The 22,156-nt window shown below is 39.0% G+C and overlaps 1 protein-coding gene and 1 non-coding gene across 3 annotated transcripts in view; both read right to left on the bottom strand.

The window, feature by feature from the left end:
- Positions 1 to 22,053, bottom strand: part of LOC106653490 (beta-1-syntrophin) — a 304,966-nt gene extending 282,913 nt beyond the window's left edge. Inside the window, exon 1 of one of the 2 annotated variants that reach the window (XM_014372944.1) lies at positions 21,396 to 22,053. In XM_014372944.1, the coding sequence (XP_014228430.1) occupies positions 21,396 to 21,413 (18 nt within the window). In that variant the 5' untranslated portion in view covers positions 21,414 to 22,053. Of the gene's footprint in view, positions 1 to 20,348; positions 20,408 to 21,395 lie in introns of those variants that run through there. The other variant, XM_014372943.1, reaches the window with a different exon arrangement.
- Trnar-ccu lies at positions 15,498 to 15,570 on the bottom strand. The gene has a single exon. It is a non-coding gene; the product is annotated as a tRNA-Arg (tRNA).
- Positions 22,054 to 22,156: the final 103 nt, after the last annotated feature.

Below are 22,156 nucleotides of genomic sequence, written 5' to 3'. Positions count from 1 at the left end.
GGCAAAAAAATCAGCAGCAGTAGCTGCAGCAGCAGCAGCGGCGACGCGGGGTAAAATTGATAAATAATTTTGGAGCTTCAGAGAGAGAGAGAGAGAGAGATATGACAATTTAATCGAGTTTATCCGGTATAGCGTCACGCGCGCGCGGCGCAGCAGCACAGCACCGGCCCCGTCGCTTCTCCGCGCTGTAATTGATTTTGAAACGGGAGACAGCCTCCTAAAACTGATTTGTATATTGCGCGCACATTCGCGCGTATATATAAAGCAGCAGCAGCAGCAGCAGCAGCGGCAGGGCACAGATGTGATACGATTATAACAACTCGAAATGCATTTTCCGGTGCCTCTGTGTGTGTGTGCGTGTATAAATATTTTTCGATGCAACTGTAACGAACGACCGATACGCTGCGTACGCTTTTGCCGCAATTGGGCGCGCGTCGCGTACGTACGTACGTATACACGCATTCGTACAACGAAAATAATTTAATTAATTGAGCCCGAATAAAAAAACAAAATAATAATAATAAAAGAAGAAAAAAAAAGAAAAACAAATATTCGCGCGGGTATGAATTATTCATCGGGACCCGCGCGCGTGCGTTGAAATAATTACAAAGTTTACGTTTTCGCCGTACGCGCAATAATCTTCGGGAGCCCGTTCGCGTTATAACAGCAGCAGCCGAGTGTATGTTTACACTGAGCGCGCGCGCGGTGCAAGACAAATTTGCATTTTCCACGCTGAATTTCAATATTATCGCGCGTGGGCGCGATATATGCATCTGACTGCAGCAGGAGGGTGCAGCACGTATATAACGCGAGCGGGCCCGAGCTTGCGGTAACCCGCAAAACCCATAAAGAAAAATTCGTCTCTCTCTCGTTTGAACGCGTTAAATGTGTATACATATATATCCGAGAAGTAGCGGAGCTGTATAATCGAGGCATACGGGCCGTAGTATACGACGAGTGCGTATATATGTCTGTATATAAACGACAGATGTAAATCTATTAAATTTCGCGCTGATCGATACATCGCAGCGCGCGGATCATGATTCGATCGTCGTATCTATATCGAACGGATATTTGTTTATTTATTTATTTTTTTTTTCATTTTTTACAGAGCCGCGCGAATTTTTTTTTTCGACGTTCGAAATATCACAAAATAAAATTTAAGCGTCGATTCGTATCGCCTTTACACCTCCGCACACGGACACGTACACACAGCTGGTGGTATCGTATCTCGAGTGTACCACGCGAAAAAAAACTCCATTAACTTTTCAAATGTGTATATTTTTGTACGATCATTTCCTACCCTCGTACACAGAGGCGCGCACTATGACCCATTTAGTGCGCGTGGAACACAGATATATAGAGGCACGTATACGTGTGTAATAACGACCTGTGCCCTCCTCCCCCACCGTCGCCAGTCACCATCACCACCAGCGACGTACCGTACCTATCCCCCTGCACCGCCGCATCCTCCTCCCCCGCACGTGTGTGCTGCCACGAGCGAAACAAACAAAGTACCCCGAAAAGCCGAGGCCTCGTTATACGTGCGGAGAGGAAAAGGTGTGTGTGTGTGTGTGGCACGCACGTAAAAGGAAAATGCAAATTCACGTGGAAAATTGTGATGCACTGCGCCGGCCCCCCGCCGCTGACTACTACTATGTGTTGTGTACGTATATAGGGTGCCGAGAGAAAGAGAGAGAGAGAGAGAGAGGAAAGAGAGAAGGGCGAGAGAGAGGGACGACTTTCTCTATTCGGGTTAAAATTGGCCCGAGCCCGGGATGCTATACAAACCGGGACACACACACGCGCGTAGTGGCGGCGGGCGTCTTTGAATTTATGAAAATCGCCACGCATGCAAAGCAACGTTGAAGTATCTCTGGCGAGCGGTGGTTATGCCGTTGTACCATACACATACACATATATTTACACCGAGGTCTATATGTAGAGGTAAATATAGAGCTGTATGCGTATCTGCGTGTGTGCGATACAACCAAGTCCCCATACTAGAATTTCGCATGCAATATGAGCAATTTCACGATTTAACATTACAATCCGATTTTTTTGGATTGGACGCTAGTAACGAAAAATTTTCACTCGACTAGTTGATAGAAAATCCAAGAGAAACACAAGATAACCTTAGCATAAACGAAGTGTCCATTCAGAGGAAAATTGAGTTACGAATTTCAAGAGATTTTGGAGTTTCGAGTACCAATTTTCTCCTGAATAGAGAAACTCGTTTCAAATAAATCTTTAGATACTTTTGGACGTGAGTTATTGCCTTTTAAAATTTCTTTTGGTTTCAATTACAATTAAAAAATACGATTTTGATGAAATCAATTTATTGACAATATTGTAATATTAAAAAATATAGAATTAAAATTCGTGAATGCATGAAATATTATCAAAAATGATAATGGAACATAGCAATTATAAACTTTTTGAAGTCGTAAAGAATGTAAAATAGTACATTGGTTTGGTCATATTGGTACCTTTCGACCTTTGTGTATTGTCCTTTGGTGACGGAGTAAATGCGCTTTTTGTCCAAATTTCCTTTCGCAATTGTCGCATGTGTAATCTTTTTGATCTTCTTGGACTGTCTTTTGGTGCCTCAACAAATCTATTTTTTGTCCAAATTTCTTCTCGCACTTGTCGCATATGTAATCTTTCCGACCTTCGTGAACTGTCCTTTGGTGCTTAACTAAATTCGATCTTTTTCCAAATACCTTACCGCAATTATCGCATAAGTAATCTTTGCGACCTTCATGGACTGTCTTTTGATGATCAATCAAAGTGCCTCGCTCTCCAAATTTCTTCTTGCATTTATCGCATGCGAAATCTTTCCGACCTTCGTGAACTGTCTTTTGGTGCTTCAACAAATCTGATTTTTGTCCAAATTTTTTCTCACATTTGTCGCACGTAAAATTTTTGCGACCTTCGTGTATTATTATTTGGTGCTTCGACAAATTGGATTTTTCTGAAAATTTTTTCTCACATTTATCACATGCAAAATCTTTACGATTTTCATGTACTGTTTTTTGATGTTTGAACAGATTAGATTTTCGTCCAAATATTTTTTCGCAATCGTTGCATGCAAAATATTCACAAACTCCATGAAGTCTTTTTTGGTGCGTCAGTAAATGTACTTTTTGTCCGAATTTTTCATCACATTTATCACAAGTGTAAGTTTTGTGACGTTTGTGGACTGTAATTTTATGTCTGGTCAAATTGAAATGATCCCTAAATTTCTTCTCGCATTTATCGCATATGTAATCTTTGCGACCTTCATGGACCATTGTTATGTGCTTGAGCAAACTCTCTTCATATCCAAATTTCTTGTCGCAATGGTCAGATTGGCAATCTTTGACAACGTCGTGTACTGTTTTCGATTGTTTTTTAAGCTTCTTCTCGCATTTGTCACCTGCATAATCATTGCGATCCTCATGGACTTTCGTGATGTGCAAAAACAAACTCCTTTTGTTTTCAAATCTCTTCGCACAAATTTCACATAAGTAATTCTTGAATACTTCATGGAATATTTTTTTGTGCTTAAGTAAATTTGATTTATTTTCAAATTTCTTCTCGCACTTGTTGCATGAGTAATCTTCGCGATCTTTGTGCACTAACTTTTGGTGCGTTAGTAAACTAGATTCTTTCTCGAATTTTTTCTCACATCTGCCGCATGTAAAATCATTCCGGCCTTTATGTGTTGATATTTGGTGTCTACTCAAATGACTGCGGAACTCAAACTTTTGTTCGCACTTGTCGCATGTATAATCTTTTTGTTCATTGTGAATCGTGTCTCGATGTATTATCATGCTTGATTCTAATGTAAATGCTTCCTGACAAATATCACAAATGTATTGTTGGTCGTCCGAAACAATTTTGTTGTGTTCCCTTGAGTTATCATCTGAGACAACCGTTATGGATATCTGTTCTCTCTTATCCATTTTATCGCTTTATTTAAACGATGGGTCCTTCTATTTAATACCACGAAATATGAATAAGTAAAATTTATCTTTTGGTATTACGTCTAATAACGTTAAAGACAACACTTATTCTAATTTGTTTGGTCGTAAAGATATTCAATCATCGAGACACGATATGAAGATTGTTATGTTTCAACTGTTTACAATCAACGATTCAAATAAAATTCGTACACTTTCGTTTAAATTAATAATCCGTTTAATAATCCGTTTATGATGCAAATAGTTCATTTGCAATTATATAATATTATAAAATATATAACTGAAATGGATAAATGGATAAAATTTGTACAAAAGTAATGATATAATCTGCCAATAGAAAACTTTATTCAAATCGTAAAGAATGTAAAATAGTGCATTGGCTTGGTCATATTGGTACCTTTCGACCTTTGTGTATTGTCCTTTGGTGACAGAGTAAATGCGCTTTTTGTCCAAATTTCCTTTCGCAATTGTCGCATGCGTAATCCCTTCGATTTTCATGGATTATCTTTTGGTGCCTCAACAAATCTGATTTTTCTCCAAACTTTTTCTCACATTTGTTGCATGCGAAACCTTTCCGACCTTCATGGACTGTCATTTGATGTTCGATCAATACGCATCGTTCCTCAAATTTCTTCTCGCATTCAGCTCATGCGAAATCTTTTCGACTTTCGTGGACTAATTTGTGGTGGGTAAGCAAACTAGATTTTTGTCCAAATTTTTTCTTACACTGATCGCATTCATAATCTTTTCGGCCTTCGTGTACCGTCTTTAGGTGCAAAAGCAGATGCTGTTTAAGACCAAATTTCTTCTCACATTTATCGCATGCGTAATCTTTTAGACCTTCGTGGACTAATTTGCGGTGGGTAAGCAAAGTCGATTTTTGTCCAAATTTCTTATCACAAATGTTGCATATGCAATCTTTGCGACCTTCGTGTACTGTTTTTTGGTGTGCGAGCAAATGACCTCTTTGTCGAAATTTATTTTTGCATTTGTCGCATGCAAAATAATTTTGATCTTCATGGACTATCTTTTGGTGTCTCGACAAATCTGATTTTTCTCCAAATTTCTTCTCACATTTGTCGCATGCGAAATCTTTAAGATTTTCGTGGATTATTTTTTGGTGCTTGATCAAATTAATTTTTTGTTTAAATTTTTTCTCGCATTTATCGCATGCAAAATCTTTTCGATCCTCGTGGACTGTTATATGGTGCCTAATCAAATCTGATTTTTGTCCAAATTTTTTCTCACATTTGTCGCATGTAAAATTTTTGCGACCTTCGTGTATTATCATTTGATGCTTAGATAGATTGGATTTTTTCGCATATTTTCTCTCACACTTATTACATTCAAAATCTTTACGATTTTCATGTACTGTTTTTTGATGTTTGAACAGATTAGATTTTTGTCCAAATATTTTTTCGCAATCATTGCATGCAAAATATTCACAAACTCCATGAAGTCTTTTTTGGTGTGTCAATAAATGTACTTTTTGTCCGAATTTTTTATCACATTTATCACAAGTGTAAGTTTTGTGACGTTTGTGGACTGTAATTTCATGTCTAGTCAAATTGAAATGATCCCTAAATTTCTTCTGACATTTATCGCATATGTAATCTTTGCGACCTTCATAGACCGTTGTTGTGTGCTTGAGCAAACTCTTTCTATATCCAAATTTCTTGTCGCAATGGTCAGATTGGCAATCTTTGAAAACGTCGTGTACTGTTTTCGATTGTTTTTTAAGCTTCTTCTCCCATTTGTCACCTGCATAATCATTGTGATCCTCATGGACTTTCGTGATGTGCAAGAACAAACTCCTTTTGTTTTCAAATTTCTTCGCACAAATTTCACATAAGTAATTCTTGAATACTTCATGGAATATTTTTTTGTGCTTGAGTAAATTTGATTTACTTTCAAATTTCTTCTCGCACTTGTTGCATGAGTAATCTTCGCGATCTTTGTGCGCTAATTTTTGATGCGTTATTAAACTAGATTTTTTCTCGAATTTTTTCTCACATCTGTCGCATGTGAAATCATTCCGGCCTTTGTGTGTTGATATTTGGTGTCTACTCAAATGACTGCGGAACTCAAATTTTTGTTCGCACTTGTCGCACGTATAATCTTTTTGTTCATTGTGAATTGTGTCCCGGTGGGTTAACATGCTTGATTCTCGTGTAAATACCTCCTGACAAATATCACAAATATATTGTTTGTCGTCTGAAACAATTTTGTTGGGTTCCCTTGAGTTATCATCTGAGACAACCGTTCCGGATATCTGTTCTCTCTTATCCATTTTATCGCCTTATTTAAACGATGGATCCTTCTATTTAATACCACGAAATATGAATAAGTAAAATTTATCTTTCGGTATTACGTCTTATAACATTAAGACAACACTTATACTAATTTGTTTGGTCGTAAAGATATTCAATCATCAAGACATAATATGAAGATTGTTATGTTTACAATCAACGATTCAAATAAAATTCGTACACTTTCGTTTAAATTAATAATCCGTTTAATTATCCGTTTATGATGCAAATAGTTCATTTGCAATTATATAATATTATAGAATATATAACTGAAATGAGTAAATGGATAAAATATGTACAAAAGTAATGATATAATCTGTCAATAATAAACTTTATTCAAATCGTAAAGAATGTAAAGTAGTTCATTAGCTTGGTCATATTGGTACCTTTCGACCTTTGTGTACTGTCCTTTGGTGACGGAGCAAATGCACTTTTTGTCCAAATTTTTTTTCGCAATTGTCGCATGCGTAATCTCTTCGATTTTCATGGATTATCTTTTGATGCCTCAAAAAAACTGATTTTTCTCCAAACTTCTTCTCACATTTGTCACATGCGAAATCTTTCCGACCTTCGTGAACTGTCCTTTGGTGCTTAACTAAATTCGATCTTATTCCAAATACCTTCCCGCAATTGTCGCATAAGTAATCTTTGAGACCTTCATGAATTGTCTTTAGATGTTCAATCAAAGTGCCTCGCTCTCCAAATTTCTTCTTGCATTTTTCGCATGCGAAATCCTTCCGACCTTCGTGAACTGTCTTCTGGTGCTTCAACAAATCTGCATTTCGTCCGAATTTCCTTTCACACTTGTCGCATGCAAAATCTTTTTGACCTTCGTGTACCGTCTTTAGGTGCAAAAGCAGATGCTGTTTAAGGCCAAATTTCTTCTCGCATTTATCGCATGCGTAATCTTTTCGACCTTCGTGGACTAATTTGCGATGGGTAAGCAAAGTCGATTTTTGTCCAAATTTCTTGTCACAAATGTTGCATATGCAATCTTTGCGACCTTCGTGTACTGTTTTTTGGTGTGCGAACAAATGATTCCTTTGTCGAAATTTCTTTTCGCATTGATCGCATGCAAAATATTTTTGATAGTCTTCATGAACTATCTTTTGGTGCCTCGACAAATCTGATTTTTCACCAAATTTCTTCTCACATTTGTCGCAAGCGAAATCTATGCAATTTTCATGTACTATTTTTTGGTGCTTGATCAAACTAATTTTTTGTTTAAATTTTTTCTCGCATTTATCGCATGCAAAATCTTTGCGACCCTCGTGGACTGTTATATGGTGCCTAATCGAATCTGACTTTTTACCAAATGTCTTATCGCAATCGTAACATACGTAATCTCTGCGACCTTCGTGTACTATCATTTGGTGCTTCGACAAATTGGATTTTTCTGTAAATTTTCTCTCACATTTATCACATGCAAAATCTTTAAATTTTTGATGTACTGTTTTTTGGTGGTTGAACAGATTAGATTTTTGTCCAAATATTTTTTCGCAATCGTTGCATGCAAAATATTCACAACTGTCATGAAATCTTTTTTGGTGCGTCAGCAAATGTACTTTTTGTCCAAAATTTTTATCACATTTATCACAAGTGTAAGTTTTGTGACGTTTGTGGATTGTAATTTCGTGTCTGGTCAAATTGAAATGATTCCCAAATTTCTTCTCGCATTTATCGCATATGTAATCTTTGCGACCTTCGTGAACCATTGTTATGTGCTTGAGCAAACTCTCTTCATATCCAAATTTCTTGCCGCAATGGTCAGATTGACAATCTTTGAAAACGTCGTGTACTGTTTTCGATTGTTTTTTAAGCTTCTTCTCGCATTTGTCACCTGCATAATCATTGCGATCCTCATGGACTTTCGTGATGTGCAAGAACAAACTCCTTTTGTTTTTAAATCTCTTCGCACAAATTTCACATAAGTAATTCTTTATTACTTCATGGAATATTTTTTTGTGCTTGAGTAAATTTGATTTATTTTCAAATTTCTTCTCGCACTTGTTGCATGAGTAATCTTCGCGATCTGTGTGCACTAACTTCTGGTGCGTTATTAAACTAGGTTCTTTCTCGAATTTTTTCTCACATCTGTTGCATGTAAAATCATTTCGGCTTTTGTGTGTTGATATTTGGTGTCTACTCAAATGACTGTGGAACTCAAACTTTTGTTCGCACTTGTCGCATGTATAATCTCTTTGTTCATTGTGAATCGTGTCTCGATGTGTTATCATGCTTGTTTCTAATGTAAACGCTTCCTGACAAATATCACAAATGTATTGTTTGTCATTAGTAACAACAATGTCGAATTCACTTGAATTATCTTCAGAGACAACTTCCTCTGATTTCTTTTCACTCATATCCATTTTTAATTAAACGATGGATCCTTACATTTTGTATCACGAAATATGAATAAGTAAAATTAATCTTTTGGTACTATGTCTTGTATCATGGGGAAAGACAATACTTATACTAATTAGCTTTGACTATAAACATGTTAGTGTTTAAAGAACAATGTCAAAATCGTTCATGTTCATATTGTTTACAATTAAGATACAGATTTCCGACTATATGTGGATATTTTGCCTTCTTATAATTCTCGTAATGGCCTTATGTAAACCATCATTGATATTCAAAATAAAAGCTATTGATAATAAAAATTAAAATAAATAATACAGAAATAAATAATATATTTTATTTCTTCTTTCTGTTTTTTTTTTATTTTATACATCAAAAGAAGGGAACGTTTTCTTCAATTATTATTAATTGAAAAAAATTAAAAGTTAAATTCTGTAATATTTCGTTTCAAAAGATGCTCTAAGTACTTCTGATCAAAAGAATCAATAATTTTAGTTTCGGAAGTAAAAGATTATAAAACATTCAATCATTGAACGCTAACGCTACTTTCTTGAAAATTGTGTTCATTTTTTTTAATACTAGATTTTCCACTAAAATTCCAAAAATCAATCTTAATTATTTCATTGAAATTATTATTAATTAATATATTTTGATAAGAATAATTTATTTACAATTATGTAATATTGATATATTAATAAATTATCAAATACATAAAATATGTACTAAAAAAGTGACCAACTCTGGCAAGTATAATATATTTTCAAGTCGCAAAGTACTTAAACTATTGTGTTTCCCGGGTCGCATTAGATATTCGACAAATTTTGTCGAATATTGCAACAAGTAAAAATCTTCCGAGATCAAATATATTCTAGAATTGACTTCTAGTAATCACTATTCAAGAAGCGTCAAATTTTTCGGTAAGTTCGAGACTTGATGTAGAGGTAAAAAGTGTGTTATTCACTAATGTGTTTTTATTCAATGTGTTATGAGGCACGATTTCTTGAGAGTTAGGAACAACTCTTATAAGAATGATCAAATTGACTTTCAGTTTGTAAATTTTTTCGCGCTTGACTCATGCAAACATTTCGCTTTCATAAGCTAATTTGGTCATTATAATTGATTTGATATGCAAAATTGTATGGCAAGCATCAAATACGTATAATATTTACAATCTATGAGACTTTTAGAAAATGAACTAATCGATCGATTACACTTGTCCGATAAGTAGTGTCTATGATATTTATGGGCTGTTCTTTGGTGTTAACTTAAATTCCACAATGTACCAGCTAGTTTTCACACTTTTAACGAGCATTTGGTTAACTTTTGATGCTTTAACAAAATTAACTTTTCTACAAAATTTTTTCACACTTGTGGCACACGAAATTTTTGCGACCTTAGTGAACTCTTTTTAGGTGTCTAATCAAACTGCTTGTCTCCCCAAATTTTTTCTTGCAATTTTCGAATGCGTAATCTTTCCGATTATCGTGGACTGTTATTTGGTGCCTCATCAAATGGCATTGATGCCCAAATTTCTTGTCACATCTATCACAAACGTAATTTTTTTTGACCTTCGTGTACTGTTCTGTGGTGGGTGAGCAAATTCGACTTTTGTCCAAATTGTTTCTCACATATATCGCATGCGAAATCTTTACGACTTTCGTGTACTATTTTTTGGTGCGCAAGCAAATGACCTCTTTGTCCAAATTTCTTCCCACAATTGTCACATGCAAAATCTTGTCGATTTTCATGGACTATTTTCTGGTGCCTCAACAAATCCCATTTTTTTGCAAATATCTTTTCACATTTGTTGCATGCAAAATTTTTGTAACCTTGGTGTACTACTTTTTGATGCTTGATCAAATTAAATTTTTGTTTAAATTTTTTCTCGCACTCATCGCAAGCGTAATCTTTGCGACCTTCGTGGACTGCTTTTTGGTGCGCTGTCAAATTGCTTCGAACCCCAAATTTCTTTTCGCATTTCTCGCACGCATAATCTTGACGACCTTCATGGACTGTTTTTATGTGTCTAATCAAATGATGTTTTAGCCCAAATTTCTTATCACATTTATCGCATGCTAAATCTTTTCGACCTTCGTGGACCATTTTTAAGTGTACGTGCAAATGCGATATTTGTCCAAATTTCTTGTCACATATGTCGCATGTGAAATCTTTCTGACCTTCGTGTTCTATTTTTTGGTGGTGAAGCCAATGCCATTTTTGTCCAAATGTCTTTTTACATTTATTGCAAGTGTAATCTTTGTGACCTTCGTGTACTACTTTTTGGTGTTTTCTTAAATTACCCTTTTGCCCGAATTTTCTCTCGCAATTATCGCATGCGTAATCTTTGCGACCCTCATGAATTGTTTTTATGTGCAAGAGCAAATTCGATCTATATCCAAATTTCTTGCCACAATGGTCACATTGGCAATTTTTGAAGACATCTTGCTGTTCTCTTTGGTGGAAGATTCTCTCGCGTTCGTCGTCTGCAAAATCTTCTCGACCATCGTGTACTGTCTTAATGTGCTTGAGCAAACTATGTTTATTTACAAATCTTTTCGCGCACTTTTCACATAAGTAATCTTTGAAAACTTCGTGGAATATTTTTCTGTGTTTAATTAAATTTGATTTATTTTCAAATTTCTTCTCGCATTTGTCACCTGCATAATCATTGCGATTCTCATGGACTTTCGTGATGTGCAAAAACAAACTACTTTTGTTTTCAAATCTCTTCGCACAAATTTCGCATAAGTAATTCTTGAATACTTCATGGAATATTTTTTTGTGTTTTAGTAAAGTTGATTTACTTTCAAATTTCCTGTCGCACTTGTTGCACGTGACATTTTCGCGATGTTTGTGTACTAATTTTTGGTGCGTAGACAAACTCGATTTTTTTACATATTTCTTGTCGCATTGGTCGCATGCAAAATCTTTCCGGCCTTTGTGTGTTGATATTTGGTGTCTACTCAAATGACTGCGGAACTCAAACTTTTGTTCGCACTTGTCGCATGTATAACCTTTTTGTTCATTGTGAATAGTGTCTCGATGTGTTATCATGCTTGATTCTGATGTAAATGCTTCCTGACAAATATCACAAACGTGTTTTGTGTCGTCTAAAACAATATTGTTATTTTCATTTGAGTTATCTACAAAGACAATTATCTCAGATTTTCTTTCACTTATATTCATGTTTGAATTAAAAGATCTTTTGATACTATGTCTTGTATCACTGGGAAAGACAACACTTATAGAAATTAGCTTCGACTATAAACATACCCGATTCAAGGAACAATGTTAAATCGTTTATGTCCATATTGTTTATAAACAAGACACAGATATTTTTTGTAGATATTTGGCCTTTTTGTAATTTATTGTCCCCTTAGTATCTTATTAAAATTTCTAGGATGTACTCATTCCTTAGTGAATGAAAATTGTTATATCATTTCAATATTCTTTGTTGCTATTGAATGACGTTTATAATAATGGTATACGGCTTTCTCTTGGTTTTTAGCATCGTGAATAAACGATTTTTCTAATAAAAGTTGTTTTACTTTATATATAAATGAACAGGGTCCATTACAAGTGACCAATGATACAAAAGTGGAAACAGTTTTTAACTAAAACTTTTATAGGTAAATTGGAATAGGCAACTGTGCGCGTACTACCGTGCATGATATTCTTAAATTTTTAAAATTTTTTTCCTTATTGTTACTTTTCGTTATTTATAGTAAGTCATAATTTCAAGATATTACGATATTTTTGTTACAATTCGAGCTATTTATAGAAATAAAAATTAATCTATATTTTAAAATAAAAGGAACAAAATTTATCATCATTGTTAGACGTCAGCTAACCGTGCCGATGAATCGGCAGCGGTTTTTTATATTTTCGTTCAAAAGTCGCCCGGGCTCTCTCTCTCTCGCATTCTCTTTCTCGCGCGGACGATATTTCATGAATATTTCGGGGACCGCTGCTGGATGCATATAATAGTGCAGTTTTGCGCTCCGCGTGCGCCGAAACGCGAGCGTAAATATAACATTGTAATAAATAAAAAACGGGAGTCGCGCGCACCGCCACCGCCGCCGAAAATAAACGCGCCAAATATATAACAAAGATGAATAAAATATAGGGGAAAGCAAAGCGCCTGAATAATGCCGTGGGTGCGCGGGTGCACCACCGCCGCCGCGGCCTGCCATGTATTCATTCATTTTCCGAACAAACACAGAAAAGAGAGAGAGAGAAAAGTCAGGTGTATGCGCTACAATAGTCGATGTGCCGCGCGCATTTTTCGCAACAATATCTTGATGAATCGCGTCGAACACGTATAATACATACAGAGTTATAATTTATTTATAACTCCACCTGTCTGTCTGCCATGCCTAGCTGTGCCGCTTCTGCTGTGTATACATGTTTTTAAAGAAAATCGTTTTCTCTCTCTCTCTTTCTCTCTGATGTGGGGGAGGTTGGTTGTATACACACACAGAACACGGAATAAAAAAAAAAATCATGACATCGATATTATAATGCACGAGCGCATTGCGGCGGCGACGGTTCGTGTGTGTTTGTATATGCGTGTCCTCCAGGGGGGCAGGTGATAAAAAATTTAAACCAAAGCCATTTTTATCAATTTCGAGGGATGCGTAATTATGCGCACCTCCTTCTCGCACACCCTGCGCGCGGGCGCAACAAAAGATAATGAGGACAAATAATCGAATATACACAGGACGCTGCCGCATACGCCCACACACACACACACACTCATGCGTTTTCCGGGAGCTCGAGCGAGCGTGCACCGTTGGAGCTTAATTGGCTTTATGAAATGTATTACGTTCTCTCTCTGTCTTCTTTCTGCCTGTGTGTGAGTGAGTTAGTGCAAGCGTGTGTTTGTACACGCTTTGTTTCTATAGCCTCTAATGAAAACCTTATATGCACTTGAAAAAAAAAGCTCACCTATGACCCCCCCTTCCCCTCCACCTTGAGCAAATATAATTTTAAAAAAAAGTATCGAGAGCCGCTGATTTTTTATTGTCTATGTAAAGTGGTATTATTTTAACGAAAAGTTTGCCGTTTTTATACTCCCTCTCCTTCTCTCTCTCTCTTTTCTTTCAAACGAATGTAACGAAGCTCTGCGCTCGGCGGCAGCAGCTGCATTATGGAAAATTTTCAAATCGGGGTCAGGGGAAATTTCATTCGTGATGTACGCGAGCGCCTCGGCGCTTCGTACAGTTCTCGTTTTTTTTTTTTTGCCGCAGCTCTATATAAGGTAAAAATCTAACCGCGTATTTTTCCAAGTGCCTTTGCTCTCTCTCTCTCTCTCTCTGTCTGTACTACGCGGCGGTTGGGTTTTTTAGTGGGTGGGTGCAGAGAGCTGAGAAATATATTTGAATAGGGGAAAAGGGTCGAGGAAAACGCGAGAGAACACATGAAAATCGACTGGATGATTTTTCTTTTACCATCGTATAACGTGTGTGTCTGCGTGGGCGCAGGTACTATATGACAGCGGTTTTTACGTTATTTTTTTTTTTTCTCATACTTGCGTGCGCGCCCAAGACGAGAGTTACCTACGACGCGGGGCCTCTTTTTTGCTCCCTCGTAAAAGCATGAATGATGCGCGACGTCGTCGTCGTCGTAGTCGTTGACGCTGCGCGAAGAAGTCAACGATCGCTGATTCAATTCCTAGCTCCGCGAGCACGTTCGGCTCTGCTCATATTTTTCCTCTTTAAACTTTATACACACACACGCGCACTCGCACACGTTTCAAGAGAGAAATTCTTTTTGTTTGCTTTTTAAAACGCTTTTTCGAAAATATACGACGACTAATTCGATTCGATTTACACACGGGGCGCGGGGAGAAAAAAACAACCGCGGATGGAACGTGAAATTCAAAATGCGAGTCGGAGAGATTACGTCGTAAAAAAAAAAAAAAATGAAGAATGACGCGATAAAATCTCTCTTCGCAACTGCAGCGGTGCGGCGTGCGCTGCATTTGTGTATGTATGTATATCATATCCGCTCAATTGAAACAATTGACCTCTCTCTCTCTCTCTCACTAACCGGGATTGTTCGCAGAAATTTAACATGGTTTATATGTGTATGTAAGTACACAAACGTTTATAATGCTATAAACTATTCTTCGTAACGTTACTTTCTACGCGTATATAAAACCGTGTGCCTCCCACCTCGCGCCTCTTTTTATCATAAAAACGTGCGTGAGTGTACAGGCCTATATATGCCGCATTCCGTGTGTAACGCATTAAAATTCATCGACAATCAAATGTTTGCATAGAAGGAAGAGAGAGAGAGAGAGAAACGACGCGTATATGTGTGCTATGTGAAATTGTCGAGGCACTCGAGAGCTCGCGCCGTATCGAGAGCCTAAGTAGCTCTGACCGTTTTTGTCTCTCTTTCTCTCTCTCTCTCTCGGTGTTTATAGTGGCTCGTGTGTGTGTGTTTGTAAGTACTCGCGCCTCGAGCTCGCAAGTACGTAAGTTATTTAAATTTTTTTTTTACGACGCACACAAGTAAATACGTACGACTGATTCTCAAATGTAGTTCAAGTCGCCTTATAAGAGATCCTGAAGTACGCATTGTCACTAACTTATAATATTTAACAATCTAAACAATGTTTCGTCATTCGTGGGTAAAAAAAACATTTAGCTTATTTTTATTTAGCTAATCGGTTCAACATTTTTAGTACTATTAACAGAACGAAATTTTCGCTAGGCAATGTTCGAACATCATTTTATTATAATTTTTCGATAAATTTCTCTCTCATTTTTTCTTCATTCGAACCCCCCGACCACCTTGAGTACATCCTCTACCTGCACCATTATGGGCTATAACCGCGGGCCCAAAAAAGAAGGTGTACCCCTGGTGGGACTCGAACCCACAATCCCCGGTTTAGGAGACCGATGCCTTATCCATTAGGCCACAGGGGCGGATGGTACGCATGCAGGTACAAAAAGATTTTCTAATCTCTCTTCAGCGGTCAAAAAATGAGCTCTCAATCGATTATAAATAATCATGTCAATTAAATTTTTAATTAATTCAAACGAATAAGTATGTTGAATTAATTACACATCGCCGGAACGTTTCGCGGTACGTAAAGTACACGCATTAACGACGCGCATCGCATCGCGTGGCTGATCTATTATATCATGTATGTTGAATACGAGCGAAAGAAAGAGACACAAATCTTAAACTTTCACGAACATGTTACAAAAAAAAATATATAGATATAGATATAAACGTCACAATACGCGTCCCGCAACGTAATATATAATAATTGCATGTTTATATATTATAACGCACGCGCGTCGGCCACTGCACTGCAGTATAGCGGCTTTTCGCTAATACAAATATTATTCATGCAAATAAGCGCGCGCGCGCGCGGGGGTGAGGGTCGCGTTCATTTTTAATTTATCAAAAGACACAAAAAGTACATACATATATAACTACGCGGGCGCGTGCCACTGCCACCGCTGCCGCTGCACCTCGACTTACATACACACACACACATAGCATAGCACAGCACCAGGCATACATAATTGCGCGCACATGCAACCGCAGGTTAATCCGACCGTTTAAACTGTCACGCGACTCTCTCTCTCTCTCTCTTCTACTTCTACTTCTACTTCCATCCTCTTTAGATTCCATTTCTCGTCCCTCTTTTCACTCTTATATACTTCACACTTAATGCGCGCGGGAGAAGCTCGGGCTCTGCAGGTAGAGAGAAGAAGAAGAAAATTGTATAAATATATATGTGTGTGTGCACGGGTATAATATATATATACGTATATAACGCGCTTACACACTTTGGCCGGAAGTTATTTGAATATTTTAATTGCTTCGTTCAAATCTCGACTACTACTACTACTACTACTACTGCCGCCGCTGCTGCTGTAAGAGGAGTAGTAGCACTGGTAGTGGCTCACCTCGTATAAGTGTAATATTATCCAGCGCAGGGCACGCAGGACTTCTCTCTCTCTCTCTCTCTCTCGCTCTCTTTTTAACCCAGTCGAAATCTATTGTGCGCCCAGCGGGTGGTAGGCGCGCACAGGCGCGAGTAGAGCAAGTGTATAACGTTATATACCTATATTATATACGGTATATTTTTACCGACGACGACGACGACCCCCCATTTCCCCCCTGCTGCCCCGCGCGATACATGAAAGTTGAATTAGAAGGGGAATTACACTTCTTCCTTTTTTTTTTTTTTTTGGTGTGTGTGCACTCTATAGAGCTCGTGACGGTATACGAGAGGACGAGCAGTGGGACAAAACCGCAACGTTTAAAATCAGAATATATATACGTATATATGTCAAAATTACACGATGAATATGTATCGCGCGCCGCGAGAGGTGCGACGAGAGAGAGAGAGAGAGAGAGAGAGAAAAGGGAGGAGAGTACCGGAGAGAGATATATACTAATATACTATACGTTTGCGAATAAATTTGCCTCTCTCTCTCTCTCTACCTCTTTCTATCTCTATATCTCTCTCTCATTCGCTCCCTAGGCTCGTACATTATTGAAATTAACACTGCTACTGCTGCTGCCGCGCTGTAGCTCTCGGAAAAGCTTGTCGACAGCCGCATATATTTACGATGCATCATTGCGTTGGCACACACACACACACTCTCTCGCGCGCGCGAGCGAAGCAGCGCCTGCGGTGTACCGTCGATTTAAACCGTTCGATGTGTTGTATATAGATAGATAGATATAGGTGCTGCGAGCGCAACAAGGCGCAACCCGCCGATTATAATAAATTACGAATCAAAAATTGAAGGGAGGCGGCGGCAGCGGAGTAGTAGTAGTAGTAGTATATTCAGAGGTGGGATCGGAGAGGGATTTACGCGGATTTGAGAGGCAATAAAAAATAGGAAAAAAGAGAAGAGAGACGAGCCGAAAAAAAAAGAGAGCGTGTAACGATTTTTTTTTTGCTCTCTCTCTCCCTTATATACACGCGGGGTGAATGTACATTATGAAGCTCTGCGCGCGTTGACGTCTATATACATACATATATACGTGTGTGTGTATAACGTATACAAAACGGAGGTGCAGGTAGTAGGCAGCAGCAGCACTCGCTTATTAAAAAACATTCACGTCAACGCAATCTCCGACACACACGAGTCTTTTCATCTCTCTCTCTCTCTCTCGCGGCGGTGGTGGTGGCGGGGGTGGCTCTTATAGGCGCCTTTTTTTCGCGCTCCTTTTTTTTTTTTTTGCGCTACATACTGCGCGACCCCCGTGTATACCTGTGTGTGTGTGTGTGTGTGTGCTTATGTACTCGGCGGTGTGTTTATACCTATTTTTCGAGCCCCGCGCGCGCGCGCAAAAAAGCGACTAGTATAGTAGTACATCGCCGGGTAGAGAAGAAAACGGCAGAGATGACGAGGCACCGCACGGTAATATTGCGGCGCGAATAAGGGACGCGAAAAATCAATGCGCGGAAAGTCGAATTTTTTTCCTATATAGCGACAAAAAATATTGCATACAACCGTCTGCAGAGACAGAGAGATATCGACGCGAATGTTATATTTAATTACACGATGCGCAATCATCATCTATAGACAATATGACACTGGCTGTCATCGTCGTCGTCGTGTCCTCTTACCCCATTTCGTTACTCTCGGTTCGTTACACAGTATAGAGAGAAAAAAAAAATCTCGAGTGATCGATTACCAATCGCCTCTTCTACTCTCGTTCGTGTCTGAGTATCTGTGTGTGTGTGTGCGTGTACGTGTGTGGGAGGCCGCCGGCCGCTGCAGAAAAAATAAAAGGTAAATCAAGTCTCTCCCCTGAACATACACACACGTATACGTAGGTATATATGTGTGTGTGTACGTTCCGACGCCGAGGCTAATTGCCGTAAACCAGGTCTTGTAAATGGCGTATACGGCGGCGTCGGCTCTCGAGAGCGAATTGCTAATTTCCATGCCCATTACAAAACTCGAAACGCGCCCCCCGCGCGCGCCGCCACGAATACATAATTATTTGCGCTCGGGCTTATCGGCTCTCGAGCATCGTGTGTAAAAATGGAAATTCATACGTTTATATATATATATGGTGGCACGGTACACCTCTGTATTATTTAATAGTTGTATGTTATGCAGGTACACGCGTCGCGCGCGTGCGTGTGTAATAAAGACGCGGGCAACAACAAACAACGATGGAAAAGAGGTAAGGAGTCGAAGAGAGCGAAAAATGTAAGTGTGAGTCGAGCTATGTTATGTAGGGAAAACGAAAAAAGGCGTGCGATGCATTTTTCATAAAGCGCAACACGTTACGCTTGTAACAACTTTGTGTGTCAACTTTGCCCTTTTATACCGTACATTTATACATATATACGAATACATATTTAAATCCCCTCATTTCTTTACGCTTTATATGGAAAGAAAAAAAAACGACCCCCATCCCCCGCCGTATAACAACTCTTTGCCACGCGCCGGTTGAGTGTATCCGCGCGCTAATAGAGAAATTTTTGTATAATATATGGTACAGTCTCGTTGAGAAATTAATTATTTGAGCTCGCGTACTTACGCAATTTATTTGTTTATTCGTTTATTCTTTTTGATTCTGAAAAATATCGCACCCGAAGCGAAGGGTCAACGACCTCTCCACGTAACAATCACTTAAAAAAAAAAGAAAAAAAGAACTCGACGCGAGCTTGCACCCGTACCGTGTGCAGCAGCAGCGTCGAAAATGTTGAAAAACTATATCGTCTCGTGAATATACTCGTTTTTTTTTCTCCTCCTACCTCTATATGTATATAGTAGTACGTAAGCGAGCCATTACACCTGTACACCTGTACACGAGCGCGAGTCTTTGAAACCGCTGTAAAGTAAAATAGAAGAGAAAAATTTTCTATCGCGCGAGCTCGAGGCGTGTATATAATATACGTATATCGTAAATGCACTTGCATTACGCGCTAAAGGTGTGCATTAAGTAAACGGCAATATTTAAGAACGCGGAGTATCATTATTAACTACGGGGTGGGCTCCCCTTTTCTTTTTTTTACATTTTCCATTCACAGAGGCATCGCTCGTCGATATATAAATCCACGCTTATGAATAAATTCACAAAGACACGCGAGGCTTATCGCGCGTATGTCTCTTCTTTGTACCTTTGTAAATTCGTTATCGATATGTGAATAGCTTAAACACCCGCGCGCGTGTATACGATATATCGGATTCGGAATCGATCGATCGAGATTCGCAAACACGCGGGACACGGATCGGTTACACTCGGTAATAAAGTACAGTCGGAATGTGTGTGTAAACTGTAAACAAGCAGCAGCAGCAGCAGCAGCTGATCGCGTGTACATACACATACAGAAATTTTACGCATTAACGGAGAAGTCAAGAAGTCAATTTCATCGATTCGTTATGTGTGCGTAAGACGATATGTCGCAATATTATATACCTTATATATGCGTGTGTGTGTATTGAATAATATAACCAAATCGTGTGGGTGGATTGCAAGAGTCTCACCTCAAATGTACCGTCGACGTTGCTCATATACGGTAGTGAATTTCATGCAACACATAACGACGGATATAATGTAAATACAGCACAGAGACACGCAGTGAATAGAATAAAAAGCAGCAAGACATTTAAATATTCTGTACAGCAACGACAACGACAACAACAACGACAACAATGCGTAATACGTAATTTTATTTTATAAGAATATATAATACACGTGCATGTCGATTTACCGTTCGCTGCGTGTGCACGGGCATATATATGTGTAATCTCGTGTTATTATAAAAAGAGAGCAACGACTGCTGCTGCTGTTGCTGCCGCTGCCGCCGTAGCTGCTGCTGCTTATATATATAATCTGCACTGCTGCTGCTGCTGCTGCTGCTACTCCACAACAGGAGTAAGACACACAGAAAGGAAAGAGAGGGAGATAGTGAGAGAGAGAAAATCTTTTTCTTTTCTCGACACACACACACACACACGACACGACACGACTGTTTTCTCTCGCGCACTTCTTTTTTTTTGCTCGTTGTGTTTAAATTTATAGATCGTTGCGCGCGAATCTCGGATTAATTAACGGAGAAAATCACTGGCAACGACGTCGCGACGGCAGCGCATCGGAGAGGACAACGAACCATTTATAATTAATTATACCCGCTGCTGACCGGGTCGTCGATCGAGGCACGAGGACGCACGATCATCGTCATTGTCGTCGTCGTCGTAGAGGGGCATAAAACGATCGTGAAGAATCTCTTAAAATTTAGGCAGCCGCATTATAGAACGCACACTCGTTCGAATTATTTTGAAATTGACTTATAACGTATATAAGGCGCACAACAACGACAACAACAACAACACTGCACATCTATATCTCCGCCGCTGACTTTTGTTGTATATATCGATGTATAGACTGCACACGGAGAGAGACCCGCAGAATCGCATGTAAACAGCTCTCCCCTAACCTGCTGCTGAGAAAGAGAGCTCCGCTGCTGCTTTATAGCTGCTGCACTCAAGGCATCGTATAACGTCGCGCACTATATATATATATATATATATATGTATCATACGCGCGTGTAGGTGTGCGTCGGTGTGAATGCACCGCAGGACCCCATGTATAGACGTACGGTTGTATATAACCAAACACACGAGATATGTATACGTTTGTATCGTATACAAGGAGGGGACTAACACACACACGCGCGTTTCGCGAGGAGCTGTCTTGTCTTCCTGCTCTCTCTGCTCTGCTCTCGCTTTTATATTATGGTTTAGCTGTTGCTGCTCACCTTAAAAAACAATACCATCCATGCCGCGCGCAGGCGGGCGGATTTTTGTTTCTAATGGATCTTCGTCGATAACGGAGCACAACAACAACAACAACACACGGCCGTGGACGATTTCAAAACTTTGTATTTTATATCGTGTGTATTATCGAACGCGGCGTGTCACAACGGCAACCGGACGAAGCGAACCGATATGTATAGAAACGAACAATCAAAACACCCACTTTTTGCACAACGATAAAAAATAACTATTGGCCCCCGCACACACGCGCACTGCTGAGATTATCAATGGTCGGTTGGATTATATTTTTTTTTGAAAAAACTTTTATCATTCGAAATTGCGGCAGCGAACGGAGAGCCCCAGCGCTACTACGACCGCGCTCGCTCTCGTTCTTTTTGTTATTGTAATTTTTTTAAACAAAAAATCGGAGCGGCGTCGAAGACACACACGCGCACCCGCGGTACACACACGCACACACGATCAACGGACTCGAATACGGTGCGGCGTTCGAAACGTTAGTAGTAACGGTTGTTATTATTCGATATCAATAAAATATCGTATTATCAATTAATCATGTATACATCGGATCATACGTGTGTGTATATATTATCATACATAAATATACAGAGATACTCGTCGCACTGCAGAAAATTCGCGAGGCGCTCGGCAGGAGAGGCGAGGCGAAACTGCCAGTCTCCGCTGCTGTGCCGCCGCTGCTGAGCTCTGCTGCTGCTGCTGCTCCGAGTTAGACGGAGGGGGGGGG

This window comes from Trichogramma pretiosum, unplaced genomic scaffold (genome assembly GCF_000599845.2).
Source record: "Trichogramma pretiosum strain Unisexual culture from Peru unplaced genomic scaffold, Tpre_2.0 scaffold35, whole genome shotgun sequence".
In the NCBI taxonomy this organism is placed as follows: Eukaryota; Metazoa; Arthropoda; class Insecta; order Hymenoptera; family Trichogrammatidae; genus Trichogramma; species Trichogramma pretiosum.
The sequence above is the reverse complement of the archived record's forward strand: the minus strand, read 5'-3'. Positions and strand labels throughout refer to the sequence as shown.